At 47.4% G+C, this 21,814-nt stretch overlaps 1 protein-coding gene and 1 non-coding gene across 3 annotated transcripts; one reads left to right on the forward strand and one right to left on the reverse strand.

The window, feature by feature from the left end:
• Positions 1-484: 484 nt before the first annotated feature.
• LACTBL1 (lactamase beta like 1) lies at positions 485-19,871 on the reverse strand. Of its 2 annotated transcripts, none has more exons than XM_074558714.1 (7): positions 19,375-19,871; positions 16,766-16,907; positions 14,900-15,009; positions 11,774-11,931; positions 9,919-10,166; positions 6,712-6,817; positions 485-4,286 (listed from the first exon to the last, which is right to left on the reverse strand). In XM_074558714.1, the coding sequence occupies exons 2-7, from the start codon at positions 16,869-16,871 to the stop codon at positions 3,308-3,310; spliced, it is 1,707 nt and encodes a 568-aa protein (XP_074414815.1). In that variant the 5' UTR covers positions 16,872-16,907; positions 19,375-19,871; the 3' UTR covers positions 485-3,307. The 2 variants fall into 2 exon arrangements, with proteins under 2 accessions (XP_074414815.1, XP_026653196.2); XM_026797395.2 differs by having other exon boundaries at positions 16,766-16,910.
• On the forward strand, positions 10,460-10,533 carry TRNAN-GUU (transfer RNA asparagine (anticodon GUU)). The gene has a single exon. It is a non-coding gene; the product is annotated as a tRNA-Asn (tRNA).
• Positions 19,872-21,814: the final 1,943 nt, after the last annotated feature.

A 21,814-nucleotide genomic window follows, 5' to 3' on the forward strand; every position in this document is an offset into this window, starting at 1 on the left:
TGGGTGAAATAACAGTGGGATATTTTTAAATTCAGCAGCAAGCATACACAAAACCTTAAACATTATTCATAGTGATAACTTAGATTCTGTAAAAGTTCAAGTAAAATAAAAGGCAAATTCACACAGAGCTGTTAGAGCTGGTGTAAAACACCTGCTAATTGAGTCAGGTCACCCCTGTCATCCCCCTCCCTCCTGGTGACAGAGCAGGTTCTGCTCTTCTCAGGATGCTCCTGTGGCACCAAGTTACAAAAAGGAGCTTGGACTGAGGATTGTGACTCTGGCTGCTCTCCATGACTGAGTGGACTACCCCAGAGCTCCACCTTTTCCTGTCTGCCATGCATGGCCTCTCCCAGATCCTCTGCACAGATCTTTCCAGGTCCCCTTTCCCCTCTCTGTGCCAGGGAAGGGTTCTCCTGCCCACACTGAGCTCCTGTTCACCTTCCCAGGGTGAGCCAGGCTTTGGTGAAATAAGCTTTGCTGCAGCACAGGAAATGGATTTGACTCAGGAGTGGCAAAGAACATGATTTGCTGTAAATGAGAATGAATTAGAGCCCCCAAAAGCTGGTGAACAGGTGTGAGGGTGACTCACTAGAAAATATTTCTTGATGTCTGCAGTTCTGATGGAAAACTAAAACATCTCCAGCTTTCCATCACACAGATGGAGGTTGCCCAGTGTGTTGCTTTCTCTTGGCCAATGAGTGACATGGGATATAATTCCTAATTTTTCTTGGAAGCTTTTGAGGCTAAACAATCACATCTTTTGTTTCAAAGCAAGAAGGACAGCCCCTCACTGGCTCATAGCCCTCACACAAAAGAACCAGAATTAGACCACTCCAGGATCGTACAATGAGACATCCCATCCCATGGGCTTGGCTGTGTCAGGAGTGTCATGGCAGTGATATTGTGCTCAGGAAATCAGCACCAAATGTGCCTGCACTCATCCCTCTGGGCGTGACCACACAGGACAGTGGCATTTCCACAGGTTTTATTGCTGTTCCTATAGCCCAGACTAAATACTGGACACATGGCGTTGTACAAGGTACGGGATGTGATCTTCTACAAAGTCCAGAGGAAACCAGCACAGCAGCAGCTCTGTAAGGCAAGGTTTGCATAGTTCCAGGTGCTGATCAGGGAACTGAAATTATCTGAGAAAAGGCAGAGAATTTCTGGGCCTTCAATGATGGTCTCTTTATTCAAAACTGAAGCTGAAGAACAGCCCACAGAGTGAAAGCACTGAGAGAACCAGAGAAAAGGGTTTTTTTCTCTTCCTCTCTGGGACATGTCCACATCCAAGAGTCTGTGTGGACCAGCAGCAGCAGGATATTGCTCTGCAGGAGGATACACTTCATACCAGAACATGCACTTGGAAGGGTCTTTGATTGTGCACATTTTCTATAAGACCTTGTGCAGTGCCCCTGTCACACTTCCCTCTGGATTTCCCTGCTGTGCAGCCTCTGCCATGCCCTGCAGTTTGGATATTCACTTTAAGGTCAGAACTATCCTGCCCTGCTCCTCTGCTTGCTTTTATTTCAGCTCCACCCGGGGCTGAAACCACAACATTCCCTAATTTTGGAGAGGCATTGAGGAGCCAGGACTGTGAAGCTGTGATGGTCCTGTCTGCCCTCGTGTCTGACATTGTCCTCATCACAGTGAGGTGGTGTTGGCCATTGACAGCACAGAATCATTGATTTACTGAGGTTGGAACAGAGAACTTCAAGGTCATCGAGTCCAACTGTTCCTCCAGCAGTGGAGGAACCACTAAACATCACCCCAGCTGCCACATTCACACATCTTTTGAACCTTCAGAGATGGTGGCTCTACCACTGCCCCATTCCAATTCCAACACTCTTTCTGAGAAAAACATTTCCAAATATCCAACCTACACTTCTGTTGGTGCAACTTGAGGGTGCTTCCTCTTGTATTGTCTGTCCCTTGTTCCCTGGAGCAGAGCCCGACCCCCCTGGCTGTCCCCTCCTGTCAGGAGCTGTGCAGAGCCACAAGGTTCCCCCTGAGCCTCCTTTTCTCCAGGCTGAGCCCCTTCCCAGCTCCCTCAGCTGCTCCTGGTGTGCCAGACCCTTCCCCAGCTCCATTCCCTTCTCTGGACACACTCCAGCCCCTCAGGGTCTTTCCTGTCATGAGGAGCCCAGAACTGACCCAGAATTCGAGGTGGGGCCTCACCAGTGCCCAGCACAGGGGACAATCACTGCCCTGGTCCTGTGGTCACACCATGGCTGGGACAGGCCAGGTGCTGTTGGTTTTCTTGGCCACCTGGGCACACCTGTGCTCATGTTCAGCCACTGTCACCAGCACCTCCAGGGCCAGGCACTCTGCCCACACCTGGAGTATGGCCTGGGGTTGGTGTGTCCCATTTCCCTGTCCTGCCTGCCTTGGTATGGTGCAGGCACAGGAAGGGATAATGAAATACACCAGTGACTCTGCAGGTGCAGGGGCACTGTCACCAAGGTGGTGCTCTCCAGGCTGATGCACTTTCCCTCAGATCTTCACTCCCAGCTGCAGAAACCCAGCGGGTATGTTTGCATGCAGACATCCTGCCCAAAACATACAGGTTCCTATGACTCGTGAATTTCAACACCATGCTCACACACTTTCCTGAATACTGAGACCATTACAGAGCTGACTCCAGCTGCAACATCCCACCTTATGTTCCTGTGCCCCTTCACCCAGCAGTGAGCTTCAGCTCCTACATCCTTTGAAGGACCAGCCAAGGAGCCAAGACAGAACCACATTGCTCTGCACTTTTCAAAGTTTATGATCCAGGAGAGAAACAGACCCTCACTCCCCAGGGATCCCAAGCAAGGCCTGGTGTCAGTCTGGTGCCATTTTTTAGCACATAATGCTTTTGGCAAACCCATGTAAGAGATCTTGTTTGTGATAGAGAGGCTCTTGAAAAGCCCTGGAAAAAATCCTTGGACTGATAAAGAGACATTTTCTGAGAGACCCAGGGAATTCTCAGCCCTTTGATGATAGTAGTTGATCACCACAGTAGTTCATCAAACAGACAATATAAGAGTGGACACTTTAGTGCCTGGCTTTTTTTTTTATGGCATCCAAACACATCCCTCCAGCACATTCCCACTTCTTTTTCCTGCTGGTGTGTCCAGGTGCCAGCTGGCCTGGGGGCCAATGACAAGTCATTAAAGTTGTCTTAAAAGTGGGAAGGATTTGTTTGGCAAAAGAGTCATTTGCCTCCATCCTTCCCTTTTGAATGGCATCCACAATGCCACAGAGGCAGGAGAGTCTGGTAAGACACAGATTTGGAGCCAGCTCCCAGGAGTGGAGGGAGTGTTTAGCTGTAGAACACTGGCTTGCGCAGCACACGCACCACGTTGTAGGTGTTCAGCCCTGGGGCGTCAAAGCCAGGGGACAAACCCTTGCGGTCAAAGGGGTAGAAGTTAAAGAGCTGCCCATTCTGTGTCTCCAGTGAGATGGAGGCCGAGCCCAGGTGCAGAACACATGGGAACTCCTTGTCGAAAACGACTTGGAAAACGCGATCTTCCAGGTGGTGGAGCTTGATTGTCCGATACTTTTCAGGGATCAGCTCTTCCACATGAGGCCCAAACTGCTGCATGAGGAGCACCCCACCAATTCCAACCTTGATCTCATAGAAAGTCAGGTTGGAATAGGTGTAGTAGCCAACATAGGGGATTGGGTTTGGAGGAGGAACCAAGCTTTTGTCAGCCTCTCTGAACGCTGTCTCCATGGCAGGGATGAGATACTCGTATGTCTGAGTCACAATGTCCCCACCCTGCGGTCTGGGCCCTGCCATCAGCACAATGAAGCTCAGGCGGAGCTTGGGGATGAGAGAGAAGGTTGCTGAGTAACCATCAAGGTCCCCGTCCTTCCTGATGACATCATATCCCAACTGCTCATTAATCTCCCAGGGCGTGCCTGTCTTGTTAGCAAAGTATTCCACAGAGCACTTGAGCAGGGGTGTCAGCATCGTCTTCACCGTGTCGGGCTCGAGCAGCCGGCGGTGGTAGGTGCCCAGGAAGACCATGGCCAGCTTGGCCAGGTCGGCAGCCGTGGAGTACATCTGGCCAGAGGGCCGGTACCAGCCCAGGTCGTAGAGCGGGGCTGGCTGCTGGCTGCCGTAGAAGCCCACGGCCATCTGGGAGCGGACGGGCGCCGTGATGTCAAACCCTGTGTCCTCCATGCCCAGGCGCTCCAGGATGTTCTCTGAGATCCAGCGCTGGTACTGCCCTTCGGCCGCGTGCTCAGCCAGCACGTGGGCCATCAGGGAGAAGGCCAGGTTGCTGTAGTGGCATCTGGAAGGAAGGGGAATATATTGGGATCAGCTGTTCATCAGTGATATGCAAAATCAGTGGCTGGGTCTCTCTTCTTTAGGGAAAAATTCACATTTTGTGGAATGGCAGATGAAGGGGAGACAGAGAAATATCATGGGCCGAGGGCTATGTACAAATCATGAACAGGATAGAAATGCTGGGAATGTGCCTTGAGCTGTTTTATTTTACAGCATGTCTCAATACATCGTTATGACAATGGGAAGATGCCATCAGCTCACATCCCAGGCAGCAGATCAAGAACTTAATGTTACAACTAACTTTAAAAGTTTTTTGACCAATCACACCAAGCAAAAGCACAATGACAGTAGTTCTATCCAACCACTATAAGCACATGTACCTGTGGTTAAAACAATGCTTGCTTATTTTGAATACGATACCTGCTTGTAAGCCTTAAAACACAACACACAGAGCTCCATTATTAAGCTTAAAACTACCAAATATCTTGCTAGATATATTTTTCTGCAGTTTAGGCAGTTATTCTAGACAAGTGTTAATACACAGACCATTGTTCTATTTGTCCTTAGTTTTCTACTTTGTGCATAATTTTTCTGCTGACATGTCTCATGGCTCTGCTTAGCTCTAATCACAGCTCTGCTGTCTCTGAAGCCTGCCTTTTGCAGCTTTCCCAAAACACTCTGATTTTATGGATTCCCACAAGAAAAGCTGCATGTTGTTGCCATGATTTGTTGTTAAATCAAGAAAGAGAAATGTTTTACGGGAGCATCAGCAGAGCTGTTTAACCCTGATGTACAGAGAGAGCTGGAGATGGAAAAGAAACAACTCCTCTATATTTGCATAACCTGACTTGCTGTTTATAATTGTTCACCATCCATTATTTTTAAGAGCAGTGTGGGGAGTTCCAGGTGCTCACCTTAAAGGTCTCAAAATCCTGGGTAAACCTCTTTGGGGATTTGCCATGGGATAATCACTTAGATACCTAAGCTACCTTAAGATGGTAAAAGCACTTAAAGAGCACTTAAAAGCCCACAAAGCAGCATCCAGCAATGTGGAATCATTAAAGAAACTTGAGTACGCCAGTCTTTAATAACCATCAAGTGATTTATGTCTTCAGAATTGAATGAAGTTTAATGGCATGAAAACATGAAGGGGCATTATTTTAAAAATACATTTTCAAAAGTCATTAAATTTTCAACCCTGTTGGTTTTTTTAATTGTGTGAAGCCACACATCTCATTGAGACCTATTTAGATCATAAATTTGGTACGACTTCAACCTTTTCCAGCCCATTTAGCTGAATAAAAGCATGGTGAGCATATATATTTTTACCCTAAGAACAATCACATTCTGTATGTAAAACCTGGTATCTGAAATGGAGCTGAATTTCAACATAGAAAAATATGTTAAAACATCTGTATCAGTGAATGTGAACTTCCTTTGGGAAGAATAATCTGTTAGCTGGGAAGCATAACCAGGAAAAAGGAGAGAGAGTGAAAACTACCAACATATCAATTAAATATAAGGTATTGAGAGACTGTGAGGGAATGTCCTTATTTATCTTCACGGGGATCATAAAATAAAGATACCAATAGAGATAAGTTACAATAAAGATAAAAATACCAAAGAAGATGATGGTACTAAAATCCTAAAATCCTTGAAGGAATATCTGGTGTAGCCTCCTACATGACGTGGGACAGAACTAGCACAAGTGTGTGGCAGATCCTCAGCCATCCTGGGTAAATTATTTCAGGCTGTAATTAATTACCAAACAATTTTGCACTCTTAGAAAGTTTCTTCCCAGTTAGTATGAATCCTTTCCCTCATCTGCTGTCTACTGGATCCTATTGAAGGCTGTGGGGAGGTGTCCAAGGCCAGGTTGGACAGGGCTTGGAGCAACCTGGGATAGTGGAAGGTGTACCTGCCCATGGCACAGGGCTGGAAAAAAATGATCTTTAAGGTCCCTTCCAACCCAAATCAGTCTGGGATTCTATGAATCCATGATATTTTTTCAGTGTTTGCAACCCACGTAACAGACTTTTAACAAGATATAGGAATTGAAACAAGCATTCAGAGACCTTTTTGATAATTTAGAGACACACAACTCACCACAGACATGATTTTAACTGAAACCTGTGATGATTTACACTGTTTAAATTAAAGTACCTTTCCACTTTTGAAAACCTGCATAATTTAAGGCTCATAAAGTGAACTACGGCAGTTTAATTTGGCTCATCTGGGCTTAAAACACCAAACCCAACGCTGACACCTCCAGCAGTCTTTTTTCCCAGCCTCTGCCAGGTGTGTGGGGAGATGGCTGAAGCTCCCTTTGGGAACAGCTGCTGTTATCCACCAGCCATGGAGGCTGGGGATGGGGCTGAGGGTGGAGAACCCTGATCCAGACCAAAAGCTCCTAAAGGAATGTGTCTGACCTGGTTCCTGGGTCGGCCACCAGGACGTCGTCCTTGAGCAGCGCGAGGGCGTCCTGAGTGCTGCCCTTCCAGAGCAGGCTGGTGGATCGCAGCCTCCGGGGCAGACCTGGGCCACACAAAGAGAGAAATCATGGAAATGATGCCTCTGGGGAGCACAGAACAAAGGCAAAGTTCAATGGCAAAATGGAAGCACCAGTGGTGGACATGAGAGGTGTGGAAACACAGCAAGGAGCTGCTTCTGCTGGGCTGCAGGACATGGCATCAAGGCATGGACTCCTGACTTCACAACATGGCATCAAGGACATGGCATCCAGGCATGGGCTCCTGATTCTGCCTTACATAGGTCCAACCCCAACATCAACTCTGGGCTGCTGCATCTCAGTGAAAATGCCTTGAGGAATGATGGAAATTTTCCTGGATCTCCAAGTATGGTTTGGAAAAGAGGGGCAAATGGGGTGTTGAGAAATCCCTGTATTTCCACGTGACTGCATTCCCTGGACTACAAATGTGTGTAACAGCTCCTTTTAACAGGATTTCATTCTTGACACTTCACAGAGGGCCTAACATCTCTGCACAACTCGAGGCTTGGTCTAAAGTATTTTATCTTTCTCCTCATCTTTAGCAACATTTATTCAGAGTTTCTGAATATAGAAAAAACCAAGGTAACCACTTTTAATTATTCAGGGTTTCTAAATGCATAAAATATCAAGTTCCTTTTGCTTTTCTCACTGAACACGGATTCCCTAAAATTTTTGGTCGTACTTTTTTAATCCCCAGCTTCTCTGCACAGGATCTATGGCTTGCCTAGGCCAGAATTTGGATCACTTTTGGAATGGAATCCTTGCTGCCATTTGCAATGAGCTTCAATGTGGATGTTTGGGAGGAAATTGGGAAATGTATGTTTTTGACAGAAAAATGACTCACAAACATGTGCTCAGTGGCCATGTCTTAATCATGGATTCAGTAAGGTTGGAAAAACCCTCCAGGATCATGGAATCCAACCATTAACCCAGCACTGTCCTCTCCACCACTAACTCATGTCCCCAAGTGCCACTTCTCACATTTTTTTAATGCCATCCAGAATGGTGACTCCACTACTTCCCTGAGCAATCTTTGCCAATGTTTTACAATCCTTCCTCTGAAAATTTGTTTCCTAATATGTGATCTAAGCATCCCTTGGTACAACTTGAGGCCTTTTCCTCTTGTCCTGCATCCTGGTGAGGCTGAATGAAGCCCCATTCTTTTTTGGCAGCAACACTTATTTTTCTCAGCTGGTCTGAACTTGGCATTTGAGCTGGAGTGAGAGCACTGTTCTTCCCCCTGCTCTGGGGTCATTTGTGCAGCTGCACGACCAGATAAGAGATGCACTGACATCTTCCAGTGGACAATGGGCTCCTTCATTATGTACTTGTCCCAGTGGCAGCAAAGAAAATGTTGGAGCAGTGGGAGAGTTCCCCAGCTCTGTGACAGCAGTGCAGTATCTCCTTGAGGTTCATTGGAAATGATAAACCAGAGCATAATATAACCCAGAGTCATTGATTTCTACCTCATGGGCTGCTAATTGAAGTGACAAGCACGTTGTTAATAATTTACAATCACATCCCATCCTGTCATTCGTGTGGACTGGAAAATCAGAGTCTTAACAAGCTGGAGCTTCCCTCCAGCAATGGGCCCATCAAGTGCTGAGGAGAAAAACCTTTGGAGTTACTTCTGTAATATGCAATGGAGAGACCAGATAATGAGGATATATTACAGATCAGTTTCACTGGAAGAATTTAGATGAAACCCACTTTACAATGTGTCATGCAGTGGCTTTGATCCCAGTGCTAAGCAGAACTTATTCCTTTTTGGGGTTTGACACACAGCTAACAGAAAGTGGAACCGGAACATTCCTTTGATTTGCAGTTGGGATTTTGAAACTGTACACCTCCTTCTGCTGAATTGTCAGGGTCCAAGGGTTGGTGTGTCCTGTAGGGGTACTCTGGGAAATTTGGGCCACATTCTAAAATCCAAAAATACACAGGAGCATAAAAGGAGCTGAGCAGGGGCACAAATCTAACACAGTGATGGAAGCAATGGAAGGGCTGCACAGTACAAGCAATTATGCCACGACCAGCTACTCTCTTGACTAATGCTCCTTACAACATTTCTGGGGTGCACATCACACCTCCCTGGGTAACAGGAGCAGTCAGAGCAGCTTCAGGTGCTCAGAATAGTCAGAGGGGACCAGGCAGAACTGGTGCCCCTGAAGACAACATTAGGCTGGATGGAGCCACACCTTGTCTGCAGGGAGAGGGGCTGGGCAGGGATGTGGCCACTGGCCACTTTGGGTTGTCTATCTGCTTCTTTCCAGGTTTCAGTATCATTCCATTTTGGGGAGCCCTCATTTTCATAGTGGCTTTCTTCAGATGATGCTGTACCCCATCCTGAGGTCCTGCAAGTTGCAGCCATGCTATTTTGATTTTGGGTCCTAATTTTAGGGCATTTATTCCAGTCAGGAAAAATGCAAGTGTTACAGAGGTTGACAAAAATAACACACATGATATCAGCACAGCCTGGCCATTACATTTTGTAATCCCTCAGTCAAGTATTAGCAGCTTTGTTTCAGAGAAAGGGTAAAGTTCTTAGTCCTGTGAGCTCCTTCTCCCTTGATGTATGAGTTCCCCAATTCTAAAGGTAGCAGCAGATTAACACTTCTCTGACAGCAAATGCCAAGCTATAAATAGCTCAGGAATCCCGGATCAGGAACCACACTGACAGCTAAATTTAGCTCAGCAATCAAGGTCTTTCTATTCAAAGCAAAGAGATTTGACCCTCAACTCTACATCTCAGAAAAATGGGAGCGCTCAAGTCTGTAGTACAAAATACTGTTGTGCAATTGGAACCTGATTTCAGGTCATGGTAGTGAGGAGAAAGGAATCTGTGTTCACATGAAAGGAATCTGTGTTCACCTTGCAGAGGAAAAAGCCTGCTCATCTCAGCCCTTTCCTGGCAGGTGTCCTGGACAGGAGTTCCCTTGGAGGACTCGTGACGCTGCTGACACCCTGCTTCCCAGAGCCCTCTGATCCCTGGGAAATGCACAGTGCAGGGTCCAGGGTGGGAAACAGCCTCCCAGCAGCTCCTTTTTATTCCTGGAATATGGTCTGCTCTCCCTGAGGTGTCTTTCCTGGGCAGAGACGCCCAGGAACACTCAGGGAGCTGCCTCACCTGAGAGCTGGCTGGCCATTCTGCGCAGGGTGACCAGGGATGGCTTCAGGGGCACCGAGCCTTTTTCCAGAAACACCAGGCCATCTGCTGTGTATCTCTGCTCTGAGTCCTTGAGCCTCCCCAGAGGGTTCTTGATAACAAAGTTCTGGGCATAACGCTCCAAGGGGTCATCAAGGGATGTGACTTTTCCTTCCTCCCACATCTTGTACAACATAATGGTGGGGAAGATCTTGGAGACACTGGCAATTCTGTTAGAGAAGAAACATTTGGAGAAATTTAGCATTGAGAAGCTTGTGAATCAAGAGGAAAGAAGAGATCACTGTGATTTTATGTGTTACACCTTTGTTCATTCCAGAGGGAATGGCTAAAACACAGGTAGGATGTTTGAATTAATATCCTTAAATGTGAATTTTAATGTTAAAATCACAGAATCATTTAGGTTGGAAAAGACCTTTCAGATCACTAAGTTAGACCATTTACCCAGCACTACCGAACTGTCCCTAAATGTCAGATTCCCACAATTTTTGCATCCATCCAGGCTGTCCCTGTGGCGCAATCGGTCAGCGCGTTCGGCTGTTAACCGAAAGGTTGGTGGTTCGAGCCCACCCAGGGACGTGGCCCTGGCTCCTGTCCTGTGGCAGGGGGTTGGAACCAGACCCTGAGTGTCCCTTCCAACCCAAATCATTCAATGGTTGTGGAGGAATAATAGTGCAAGGTCATTTTACCATTATATGGTTGGGGCAGAAACAGATAGTCACAGCTGCTGAAACGGTCAAAAATAGTTCATTCTGAGGACAAAATTTTCTAGTCAGAGTGCAGCCCATGTTTCTTAAATAACACAGTAACAATTCACTGAAAATGGATCTTTAGAGGAAGAAAGCATTTCCTTCATCTTGGTTTTTAGTTTTTAGCACACATAAAGAGCTTTATTCTGTCTTAACCTAAAAAATAATGGCCAATATGAATTTGACTTCACTGGAACAATAAATAAACTTATGGGTCTGCTTTATGTGCTCTGCAGATATTAATCCCAAACATCAGTTTTTCCTTAACCAACATTTAATCTTATTTTTTTGAATCCTGTGGCACTGTCTCCTGTCTGCTCTCCAAATCTGTGCCAGCTCTTGGTCTTCAGGTTTGTGCCCTGGACATGAAGCCATTCCCATGTAAGGAACCATATGTTTTCAGTCTTTGCTATTCTATTTTAAAATATTGTCATAATTAAATTAAAAAAATATATAAATAAATCCAAAGTAACTCAGTAAGCTACCAGCATATAACAATCTGGGAATTCACTTTGTCCCACAAAGTTTCAGCATAAGCCAGCAGAGTTTCCTGCATGGACCTGCAGTTTGTGATGGTGTCTCTATTGCAGGTACCTGTCACCATCACATTTTCTGGAAAAATCCCCTTGCCCAGGATTCTTCTCCTGGGAAGCTGAAAAGCCTCAGAGAAAAAGGAGAACAATGTGATCTCATTTGCTTCTCCTGTGTTTTGCTGCTTTGGAATGTGGTTGGAGATTGTTTATCCAACGGGTGATTGTTTTATTGGTTTCTGCTGTGAATTATTTTGACTCTTTGGCCAATTACTGTGTCAGACTCTGGAGAGAGAGTCACGAGTTTCATTATTATCTTTTAGCCTTCTGTAAGTATCCTTTCTGTATTCTTTAGTATAGTTTAGTTTAGTATTCTTTTATATAATATAGTATCATAAAAAATAATAACTTAGCCTTCTGAGAACATGGAGTCAGGCGCATAATTTCTCCCTGCCATGGGAATCCCTGTAAATAAGGAGGTAGCGGCTCTCCGTAGGTGTGTTCCCTCTCCTGGCTCTCACTCTGTGCCAGGAGCCTCACCTGTAGATGGTGTACTCGTTGGGTGCCCCCGAGGCAGGGTCGGAGGCGTTCCTCTTGCCAAAGTTGCCCGTCCAGAGCACGGTGTCGTTGTAGATGGCGATGGCCGACATGGCCGGCAGCCCCGAGCTGTGCATCTTCTGCCGCAGCATCTGGTCCACCTGGGGAGAGAGGGAAACCATGAGCTCCCAGAACAAGTCTTGCAATGCATCCACTCTGTACCAAGAAATAGAAGGCTCAGATCACACACCCTCATCACTCCCAAGCACTTGAGAGTGATCCTATGAATGGTGTTCTGGAAAAAAAAGTATTTTAACTGTTTATGTATTTCTTCTAGAATTGCTTCTGTTGAATTATCCTGTGTTCTTTTTCAGTCTACATATCCATTGTGTAGATGAATGTGGTGCTTATGCTTGTAATATTTATGATTAAAACCAAATATCAACATGTAATAATTGCAATTTCTTCTTTTTTCATTTGCATTCCGCACATCTGTTCTTTACACTGGTGTTTTAGGGCCAAAGATGTATGAAACAAAGACACTTTTCAGATATCACATGACACTTTCAACACCATGAAACACTTTGGAGTTTAGGCTCTGTGTTGGTGTGATTATTTTTCTCTTTCATTCACGAATGGGACAGAACTGCTGGGATACGTTCCTTGAGCTTTATTTGCAGCATCAGCCTCATTACATGGCTGAGACGATACAAAGATGGCAAAGCTCACATACAGCCAGCAACAACCAAAGATTTCTTTGTTACAGAACATTTCAAAAACTTTCTAGCCAATAGCATATTGCTAAAGCTTACAGAAAATTGTTTCAGCCAATTACTGAAAGTACACATACACCTACTTCACAAAATGCTTGCTTGTCTTCTTTCTATTAACAATACACAATACTCCATTACTGAGCTTAAAACCTTCTTCTGTTTTGCTAAACATATTTTCCTACAGTCTTGAGGTCTATCTTAACCAAACCTAAGATTCAAGCTATTGTTTAATGTCCTTGCTTGCTATACAATTTTAACATTTTCTACTTTCAGACTTTACATCTTCAACTTAACTTTAAGTTTTCTGTTCTTTCTACTTCTAAAGTCTACTTTTCCCAATTTCTAGAAACTTTTTTTCTTTTACTATTTCCCTCAGGCTTCTGTTTAAACCACAACCTGAGAAACAGCTCTGAGCAGCTGAAGGGCTGTGATTGCTCCTGGCTCCCTGTTGTGTCAGGGCCATGCAGAACTCTTCACTGAGCTATACAGAACTCCTCATCAGCTCTGCAGCCACCTCCTGCAAGCAGAATCCATCAGTCTTGTCCTTTTGGGACTTTTTCAAAGCTATGTCATCATCTTGCACATATCATTTGCATTTTCAGGCACACATTTTGTTTTGCACACCATGGTTAAGACATAAGAAATGCACTTACAGACCCAAAATTTGAGGTAAGAAAAGCCAAACTGAGTCATGTCCTTGGGACCTCTTCACTGAATGGCCAGGGGAAGTGCACTGAGAGCAGCAAGTGGAAACATCCAGCTTGTGTCCCGCCCTTCTGTCAGGGTCCTTTGCCCTCCCTCCCCATGGACCAGTGGCCTATCTGGTACATCTGTAGGTGTGTTCATCTGGTGCCCCAGCACCTCCTGAGAAGGTTCTGCTCTCATGGAGACCATGAAAAGGGACTTTGGACAAGGGATGGAGTGCCAGGACAAGGGGGAATGGCTTCCCACAGCCAAAGGGCAGGGCTAGATGGGATACTGGGGAAAAAATTACTCCCTGTGAGGGTGGGCAGGCCCTGGCACAGGGTGCCCCTGGATCCCTGGAAGTGTCCAAGGCCAGGCTGGATGGGGATTGCAGCACCCTGGGACAGTGGAAGGTGTCCCTGCCCATGGCAGGGGGTGGCACTGGGTGAGCTGTGAGGTCTCTTCCAACCCATGTCAGTCTAAGATTCATGTCAACAATCAAGGTCCTCTTTTTCTCAGAGTCTGACCTTTAGACCTGCCTGAACCTGCAGACAGGCAGAAACATCATAAAAGTGGATATGAAGTGATGGGAATTGAAATTCAGTGTGGATAAAGCCAGGTGTGTGCAGGGAAACTGCCCAAACCTGGTCCTGAGCTCTCAGCAGCAGGACCTCAGGGCTGTGGTGGATGTTCCTATGGAAACATTTTCTCAGTGACTTAAGGCAGATAAAAAAGGCAAATAAAATAGGAGGGATTATTAGAGAAGTAACATAAAATACAACAGAAAACATATTTTTTTCACTGTATAAATCCCTGATTCACTTGCACATTGAATATTGTTTACAGTGCTGATTGCCCTCTACTTGTGAGAAGGAGCCAAGTGAGAGAGCACGTGAGAGGGGCTAAAAATAGGGAATGTCCTGTCAGAGCCTGATTATTCTTATGGTCCAGACAATCAGAGCAATGCTGCAGTATTTCCTCAGAGCTCATGGAGCCTGCTAGAAGTTCAGGCAGTGCTAAAAGGTCAGATCCATCTCATACTGAGAATATCATGACAGTGTATTACACCCTCTTCCAGACAGATGCAGACCTTCTTTCCCTTTCCCTTTCCCTTTCCCTTTCCCTTTCCCTTTCCCTTTCCCTTTCCCTTTCCCTTTCCCTTTCCCTTTCCCTTTCCCTTTCCCTTTCCCTTTCCCTTTCCCTTTCCCTTCCCCTTCCCCTTCCCCTTCCCCTTCCCCTTCCCCTTCCCCTCCACTCCCTTCCCTGGAATTATGTATAAGCATCTTTTTAATTTTTAAACAGGGCTGTGGGGAAAGCCAGAAAATAAAGAAAATGTGGCCCTGGCTGATGAATTGGAACCAGAGAGCACCTGAGCCAGGTACTCTCCAAGACATGAAGGCTGCCTAATAATGGACCAGATGCAAAGAGCCATTATTTTTTGCAGATGGAAGCTCACCATACCTTCTGATGGACAAGTGATGTTTGTCCATCCCAGCTCACCCTCTGGACAAGAGAACTGCTCCCTGAAGGAGCTCACATCCATCCCTAGGTTTGCATGTTCTCCCTTCCTCAATTCCCCCACCTCCTTCCCCAGGATGGCAAAATCCCCCATCTCCCCCGCAGAAAAGCAGCCCCGAGCTGTGTGTCCCTCTGCTCCCTCCTCCCCACAGACCTTCTCCAGTGCTTCCTTCAGGATGGGGAGGGGGTGGTCCAGTGGCACTGGCTCAGGATAGCGGGGACACATCTGCACAGCTTCTGACCTCACCTCCATCACGGATGGATCTGGAAAACAGTTCAGGGTGACATAGGTGACCTCAGCAGACACAAGGGCAAGCTTGAACCTCACCCAGCAGCCCCCAGGAGCTTTCTTGCTTGCATTGTTTAAGGGATATTTCTGCATAGGGAAAGGACATGGCTGAGTTATTTCTGTCTGATGTAAACAGGGCTGGCAGGGGCGCTGTGCCCTGTTATTGCTTATTCCAACATGGGATGGACACAGGATGTGCTTCAACCAACTCTGCAACCTGGCACAGTAAAGAACTGGGCCTGCAGAAGACTCTGGAGTGCCTGGCAGTGGGTTTAGCCTCCTGGAAGGGTCTGCCCATGTCTAAAGGGAAGTATGAACTGGGGTTCAGGACAGCAGTGACAAAGAGTCATCCCTGTATGATGACCTCAGAAATGGGGCCAGGAGTGACCTGTGAGAGCCACCTGAAATCCAGCACTACAACACTTGGTAGGCCCCATATCCACTTCATTGTCTCCTGAATCAGCTGCATCCTCCATATCCCACAGACAGCTTAAATTGTTGTGGCCAGCAAAGATCTTTAAACTTTGAGAGAGATGGGAACTCCCTTACTTGGAGGCACTATTTCCCCAGCTGATCCCAAGGTGTTCATAAATACAGATACCCTGCTCTGACAGCTGGGACAAAGTGCCATCTTCTTGCTTACCAGGTGAACATGAAGCATCAGAAATTGGGATGAGGAGAGAAATGGAAATCTTGGAGATGGACAGGCATGAATACACACAGCCTGCAGGCAGTCTGGTACTCTGAGATAAAAACGTGTGATTTGAAACCTTCTCAACCCTTGGTCTCTGAAATACTCCTAGCACCTTCATCGTGGATTTTATGACACCTTTCAGCTACTTAAAACTCTGATCCACTGACACTGTGTATATTTAATCCTTGTGCATGCAGTGCCTTGAGTGGATCAGTTGAGTTTCCTATAATCAACAGAGGAGGCCATGGAGATGGTCCATGAGCTGGAGCCCGTCTGGAGCCAGGCTGGGAGAGTTGGGGGTGTTCTCCTGGAGAGAGAAGGCCCCAGGGAGATTTTAGAGTCCCTCCCAGGCCCTAAAGGCGCTTCAGGAGAGGGACCTGGGACAAGGGATGGAGTGACAGGATAAGGGGGAATGGCTTCCCACTGCCAGAGGGCAGGGATGGATGGGATATTGGGAAGGGATTCCTGGCTGTGAGGGGGGATGCTGAGGCCCTGGCACAGGGTGCCCAGAGCAGCTGTGGCTGCCCCTGGATCCCTGGAAGTGTCCAAGGCCAGGCTGGATGGGATTTGGAGCAGCCTGGGGCAGTGAAAGGTGTCCCTGCCATGGCAGGGGTGGAACAGAATTGGATTTAAGGTCCATCCAGCACAAACCTTTCTATGATTCCGTGATTCCATGAATTCTAGTGTGAACCAGAAGGCTTAAGCCTTGGGGAAAAATTTGGGGAACAGGAAAGAGAGCAAACCTAAACTGGAGTAATTAACTGGAGTAACAACAGGAAAAATAAAAGATAAAGAATCTAAAATAAAATGCCTCCTTAGCAGTTATCCAAACCTAGGCTAGGAGTGATGGAGCTTCTTTGAACAGCAGCAGAGTGATGTGGTGCCTCCATCGACCCAGTCTTCACCTCTTCTGTGGCCTTGCCTTATTGCCCTCTGGGGAAATCTCTGTTTGGGGAAGTGCTCTTTGGGAAGAAAGCTTTTATTAGTCTTCCAAATCTCTCTGGCACACCACGACCAAGGCTAAACCCCCTACTCACTGGGCTCCACCTTGGGGAGGCTGTACTGCCACAGGAAGCAGCCGGTCATGGCCACGGACAGCAGGAGGAGGAACATGACCAAGACATGGATCCACTTCAGCTCCATGGCAGTGAGCTTGAGGAAGCTCCGGCTGCAGGGTGCCTGCTGGAATGGAAAAGTAATGGGCTAGGAGAGAGAAAACACCTGCTGTGTCAGCTGGGAGAGAGGCCCCTGTGCTGGAGAACAAGGCTGCTGCAGGGACAGGACTCACCTGGTCTGGTGGAACCGTCCCTGCCCATGGCAGGGGGTGGAATGGGATGAGCTTTAAGGTCTCTTCAACCCAAACCATTCTGGGATAATTTTGGTAACATTGCTGAGCCAGGGCAGGGCAGACCAGTTCCTGTTGGGGTAACTGGAACCAGAAATTACTTTCTGGCTTTCAGTGAGCTCTGTGAGCCATTAACTCTCTTCCCCTTGGTGGTTCTTGTGGAACACCAACTACTCCTTCTGCCTTCTCCCCTCCCTGCAGGTGAAGCTCATCATCTCAGCCTGGCAGGAGTCTCAGTTACAGCTCTCACTTCCTCCCTTCTCAATCACCATGACTTATTCCTGGATATCTTTCCAGCCCCTTTTTCCAGAGTCCAGCATCTGTTCATGGCCGTCACCAGCCAGACCATCTGAGCAGATCCAGCTTTTCTAGATGAATGATGGAATTTTTCACTCTGTGCTGCCCTTACCCTTCTCTGTTGTGCCTGTAAATCCCATTCTATCACGTACCATCTGTAAGCTTGGCATTTACAGATGCCATGTTTTGGAAAACTGCCTGATATTTGAGTGTGTGCAGCTCTCACAACACTGGAGACCATCCAGGTTGGTGAGAGAACCAGATCAATGTTGAAGAAAAACAAGGAACAGATGACAAATGAGGAGGTGCCTGAGCCTGAGCTGTGCTCCTTCACTGCCTGCAGGAGGTCAGGAGGGTGCTTTTGAAAGTTTGGCAATTAATGTTATAAAACATATGGCCTGCCATTTGCATCCAATATGCTCCACATTCCTATGCTGTTTCAGGTTGTCTGGACTCACTTGTAGGATAGACAGATTGAAATATTCCCTTTAGATTCCCACACAGCCTTTTCCCCCCCTGTTTTGGAGATACAGGATAGCTCATGCAAAAGCTTCTGCAAAGCAACTGAGCCTTGTCACTCACAGCCAGGGAATCTGCAGAGCCTCTCCCAGGCTCGCACATGGTTCTGTGGATCCAGCTGGGCTTTCCAGCCTTCACTGGAACTCTGAGTTGCAGTTCCACTTTCTGCATAATAACAGAAATATATCATAATTTTTTCCTGAAAACCTTCAGCCTGGTCAGGCATTCCTGTGGGAATTTCTGAAAGCAGCTTATGTTAGGTTCTTCCATAACATAATTAAAATTCAAGGATGGCTTAAGACTGTGCAGATGCCTGCAGACCCAGTCACACCTGAGCCTGCCTGAGCTCTCCACGTCCCTATTCCAGCCTGTGACTTGTTTCTAAATAGGGGAATTCCATCCTGACACCAATCCCATTCTTGTTTGGATATAACAACCTCCTTCAGAGCCTTAGCAGGCAGGAGATTCCATCACCCAAGGAAAAGCCTGTGCTGAGATCTCTTTAATCCCCTCACACTGTGGCTCAGTGTGTGTTCCAGGATGTCACCCAGAGCTGTTTTTCTGCAGCAAGGAGTGGGACAGGGCCGTCTGCTCTGGAGTGCTCATGGGTGACTTCCTTGGGTTTAGTCCCATCTTAATAACATTTATTCCTCCTCCAATTTTCAGTTCCTCTGACCATTTTCCTGCCTCTTTCCTTGCTTCACTGAGAAGCCCTGCTTCCTGAGCACCAAAGAACAAGGTGAGAAGACGATATTCCTCATCTCATGGACTCCAGACTCCCTGGGCCACTGACTGAGGACACAAAGATACCAACTTTGAGCTCATCTTTTAGTCAAACTTATCCTTCTGTCCAAACTCCCCTTTACTTCATGTGGATCATGAGTGCCCTGAAAGGATTTTTTCCTTCTCTGCCCTGCAATCTGGTGGGAATGCAAAGAAACCCTGGAAATACCAGGATTAGAGATATGGATCTCCCTTATTGATGGGACATCAGATACCCGAATGTGTGAGGAATATTCCTCTACCCAAACTACTTTCCAGGGAAAATACCACTTATTCCCAGCACCTGGGAGACTGTCAGGCAAGCAGATGGATGGATCCCCATAAGCCCTCCTCACAATTCCCACTCCAGGACCTGTCTGGTCCTACCTTCCTCTGGTTTCCCCCTGACTCTATGTCTCTGTGACTGTCACAGCTCACAGCACAGACACAGCAAGGCAGGGGGAGGGGGACACGGAGCACTTAAACACATGCAAATGAATGCAAAGACTTGCAGGAATGAGCACACACAGCTTCCCATGAGGACAGCCTAGCAGCAGGATACATTCTTTTCCCCCGAGCTTTTCAAAATTAGGATGGGGAGAAAAACTGGGGATTCCCATTGGACCACCCAGGTCACAGTCCTGCCCCACCAGGGTTGCTCGGCCAAGGCACAGCTCAGCAGGGATTAGAGAGAGCCAGAAACCCCCCCAGCCCCTCACCTACCACCTCCAGGAGCTGCCTCAGTCCCAAAGGCTGCTGTCCTTCCTCCAGGCGTGTGGGCACTTGAGCAGCCCCATCCTGGCCAGCCTCAGCCCGGGCAGGGGGCAGCAGGAGCCCTGGGCATCTCCCAAAGGCAGCTCTGCCTCAGGGGCAGGCGCTGCTCTGGCACCGGCTGGAGCAGCCCCCTTTCTCTCCCCACGGGTCCCGCTCCAGGTTTATCTTCCCAGGAGTCCTGCTCTGGCTTTCCCCATCCATTTGGCCCATCCAGGCCCTCTAGAGAGTGCTGCTGATCTCCCCTGGGAAAGGAGCTTAAGTGACAGGGACAGCATGGCATTTGCACAGGAAAGTGCCTGAGAGATTGGATGTTAATTCTTCCTAATGCTTCTGTGCCATGTGTGTGAATCACAGCTGAAACCAGGAGGGCTTCACCGTCTATTTATAGCAGCTTCATCTCCTCCTGACATCTGAACAGGAGGCGATTAAGCGGGAGAGGGCCGGTCCAGGAGTGCCTCCAGCCAGCCTGGGGAGCTGCTCACGGGGAGGGGACACGGAGAGAGCTAAGCTAGGAGCTCAGGCACTCTCTGGGCTTAATCCTGAACAGCCTCCTGCAGTTCTCCCACAGCGACACACAAGGGAGTCATTCCCAGCTCCCAGGCCCACAGAACAGAGATGGAGCTGAGATTTCTCCTGCCTTCTCTGCCAGGCGCTCTGAAGGATAGTGGGAGGTGCATGAGGGCATCCTTACCCGCAGCTGTAACCCCTCCATGGCTGCTCAGGAGGCTCTTCTCATCCCCTGTGCTGCTGGTCCCCACAAATAAAGGGCTTATAAACCCCTGTGATGGAGAGAACACAGTTGGTGCAGGAAAAAAGCAGTCAGAGCAAAGAGGTAACAAAGCCCAGCTCAGGTAAGAAGGGCTGCAGGGACAAGACTGGCTTTGGGGTCGTGAGGGACATAGGGGGACATGGGGGTTGGAATGAGGTGGTCCTAGGTGGTCCTAAAGGTTCCTTCCGACCCAAACCATTCTATGAGATAAAACACAGCAGCCACACAAATCCTCAGCAGGATCTTCCCTCTCTCTGCCTCTGGTCTGGCAGCATCTTGTGTTTAGCCCTAAGCTCTGGGAACTCCCATTTCTTTCGACCATCCTCACCTCCAAACATAAGAAACTGAAGCTTTGAGACCTTCAGGTCTGACACATTTTCACTGTGGCTCCTCCACAGGGTCCTTCCAACCCCCCTACAAGGCTCCTTTGCCCTGTTCCCTCTACACAGCCAACACCCCCTTACCCTTGGGAATCCCACCCACAGCATGGTTGGAAGTGCCAGGAAAATAGCACCACCACCACCTTTCCCAAAAAATCTGCCATAAAATCTCCCTCATCCATCTACCTGGCAGCAGCAATTCAATCCCCAACCCCCCAAAAAGAGCTCTTACCAGCCTTCCTGCTACCTCCGGCTTCCAGCTGAGGAATTGGGGGCTGTCCTGCAGCTGCAGATGTTAAGAGCATCTGAGGCACTAATCCAGCTGCCAGCCTCTCTGAGTACAGATTAATGGGCCAGGCCTCACCCCTCCACAAGCAGCACAGCATCTGTCCAGCCATGCAGCCAGAGGGAGGATTGCTGGTGATTTCCTGGCTCCAGTGGTACTGCAGAGTGGAAAATGGGGAGCTGTGGTGTGGGTATCCATAACATGCTATAAACTGGAAATGTTGATAATAGACTGCTATTATTATTAACGTAATATTATATTATTATATTATATTATATTATATTATATTATATTATATTATATTATATTATATTATATTATATATAAAATATATCATAAATGCTCTCTAAGGAGGAGGGCATGGCTGTGCACTCAGTCACATTCCAGATCCAGGGGACTGTGCACCTCAGGAGATCCTGCCATCCTATTCCTTCTTCAGATCTTCACAGGTAGGGGCTTTCTCCCCAGTACCATCCCTTCCTTCCAGTATCTCCAATAGCATCTCAGAATCTGACAGTGCCCAAAATATCCCGTGGAACCTGTGCCTGTGCCCCAGAGCTGTGCCCAGATTTTGGTGATTAGAGATCAGGCTCCTCATGGTTTTGTCATTTCCCATTTCTGGGAGCTCTGGTTTTCTTCTGTCCCTGCTACCAACTTTTTTATGGTGGCCTCATGGCCAGTTATCCCACACCTACCAACAATCCCTTTGTCCTGGGAACCCAGTCAATGCCTCAGAAATGTGAGTCTGGGCTGTCAAAGGTCCCTTGTGGTGGCCACTGCTCTGTGGGGCTCCATCTCTGGTTATAAATGGCCTGTCTCCTCCATATGGAATATCTGTGTGCTTTTCTGATAGACCTGCTGTGGCAAAGATTCTCTCCACAGTTTTGTAGTCCCTCTGTTAAGGGCATTCCTTTCTCAGTGCTGGGTCTATTTTCCCATAATTTTCAGGAATTA

The sequence above is a fragment of the Zonotrichia albicollis genome, chromosome 25, assembly GCF_047830755.1.
Source record: "Zonotrichia albicollis isolate bZonAlb1 chromosome 25, bZonAlb1.hap1, whole genome shotgun sequence".
Taxonomy (NCBI): Eukaryota; Metazoa; Chordata; class Aves; order Passeriformes; family Passerellidae; genus Zonotrichia; species Zonotrichia albicollis.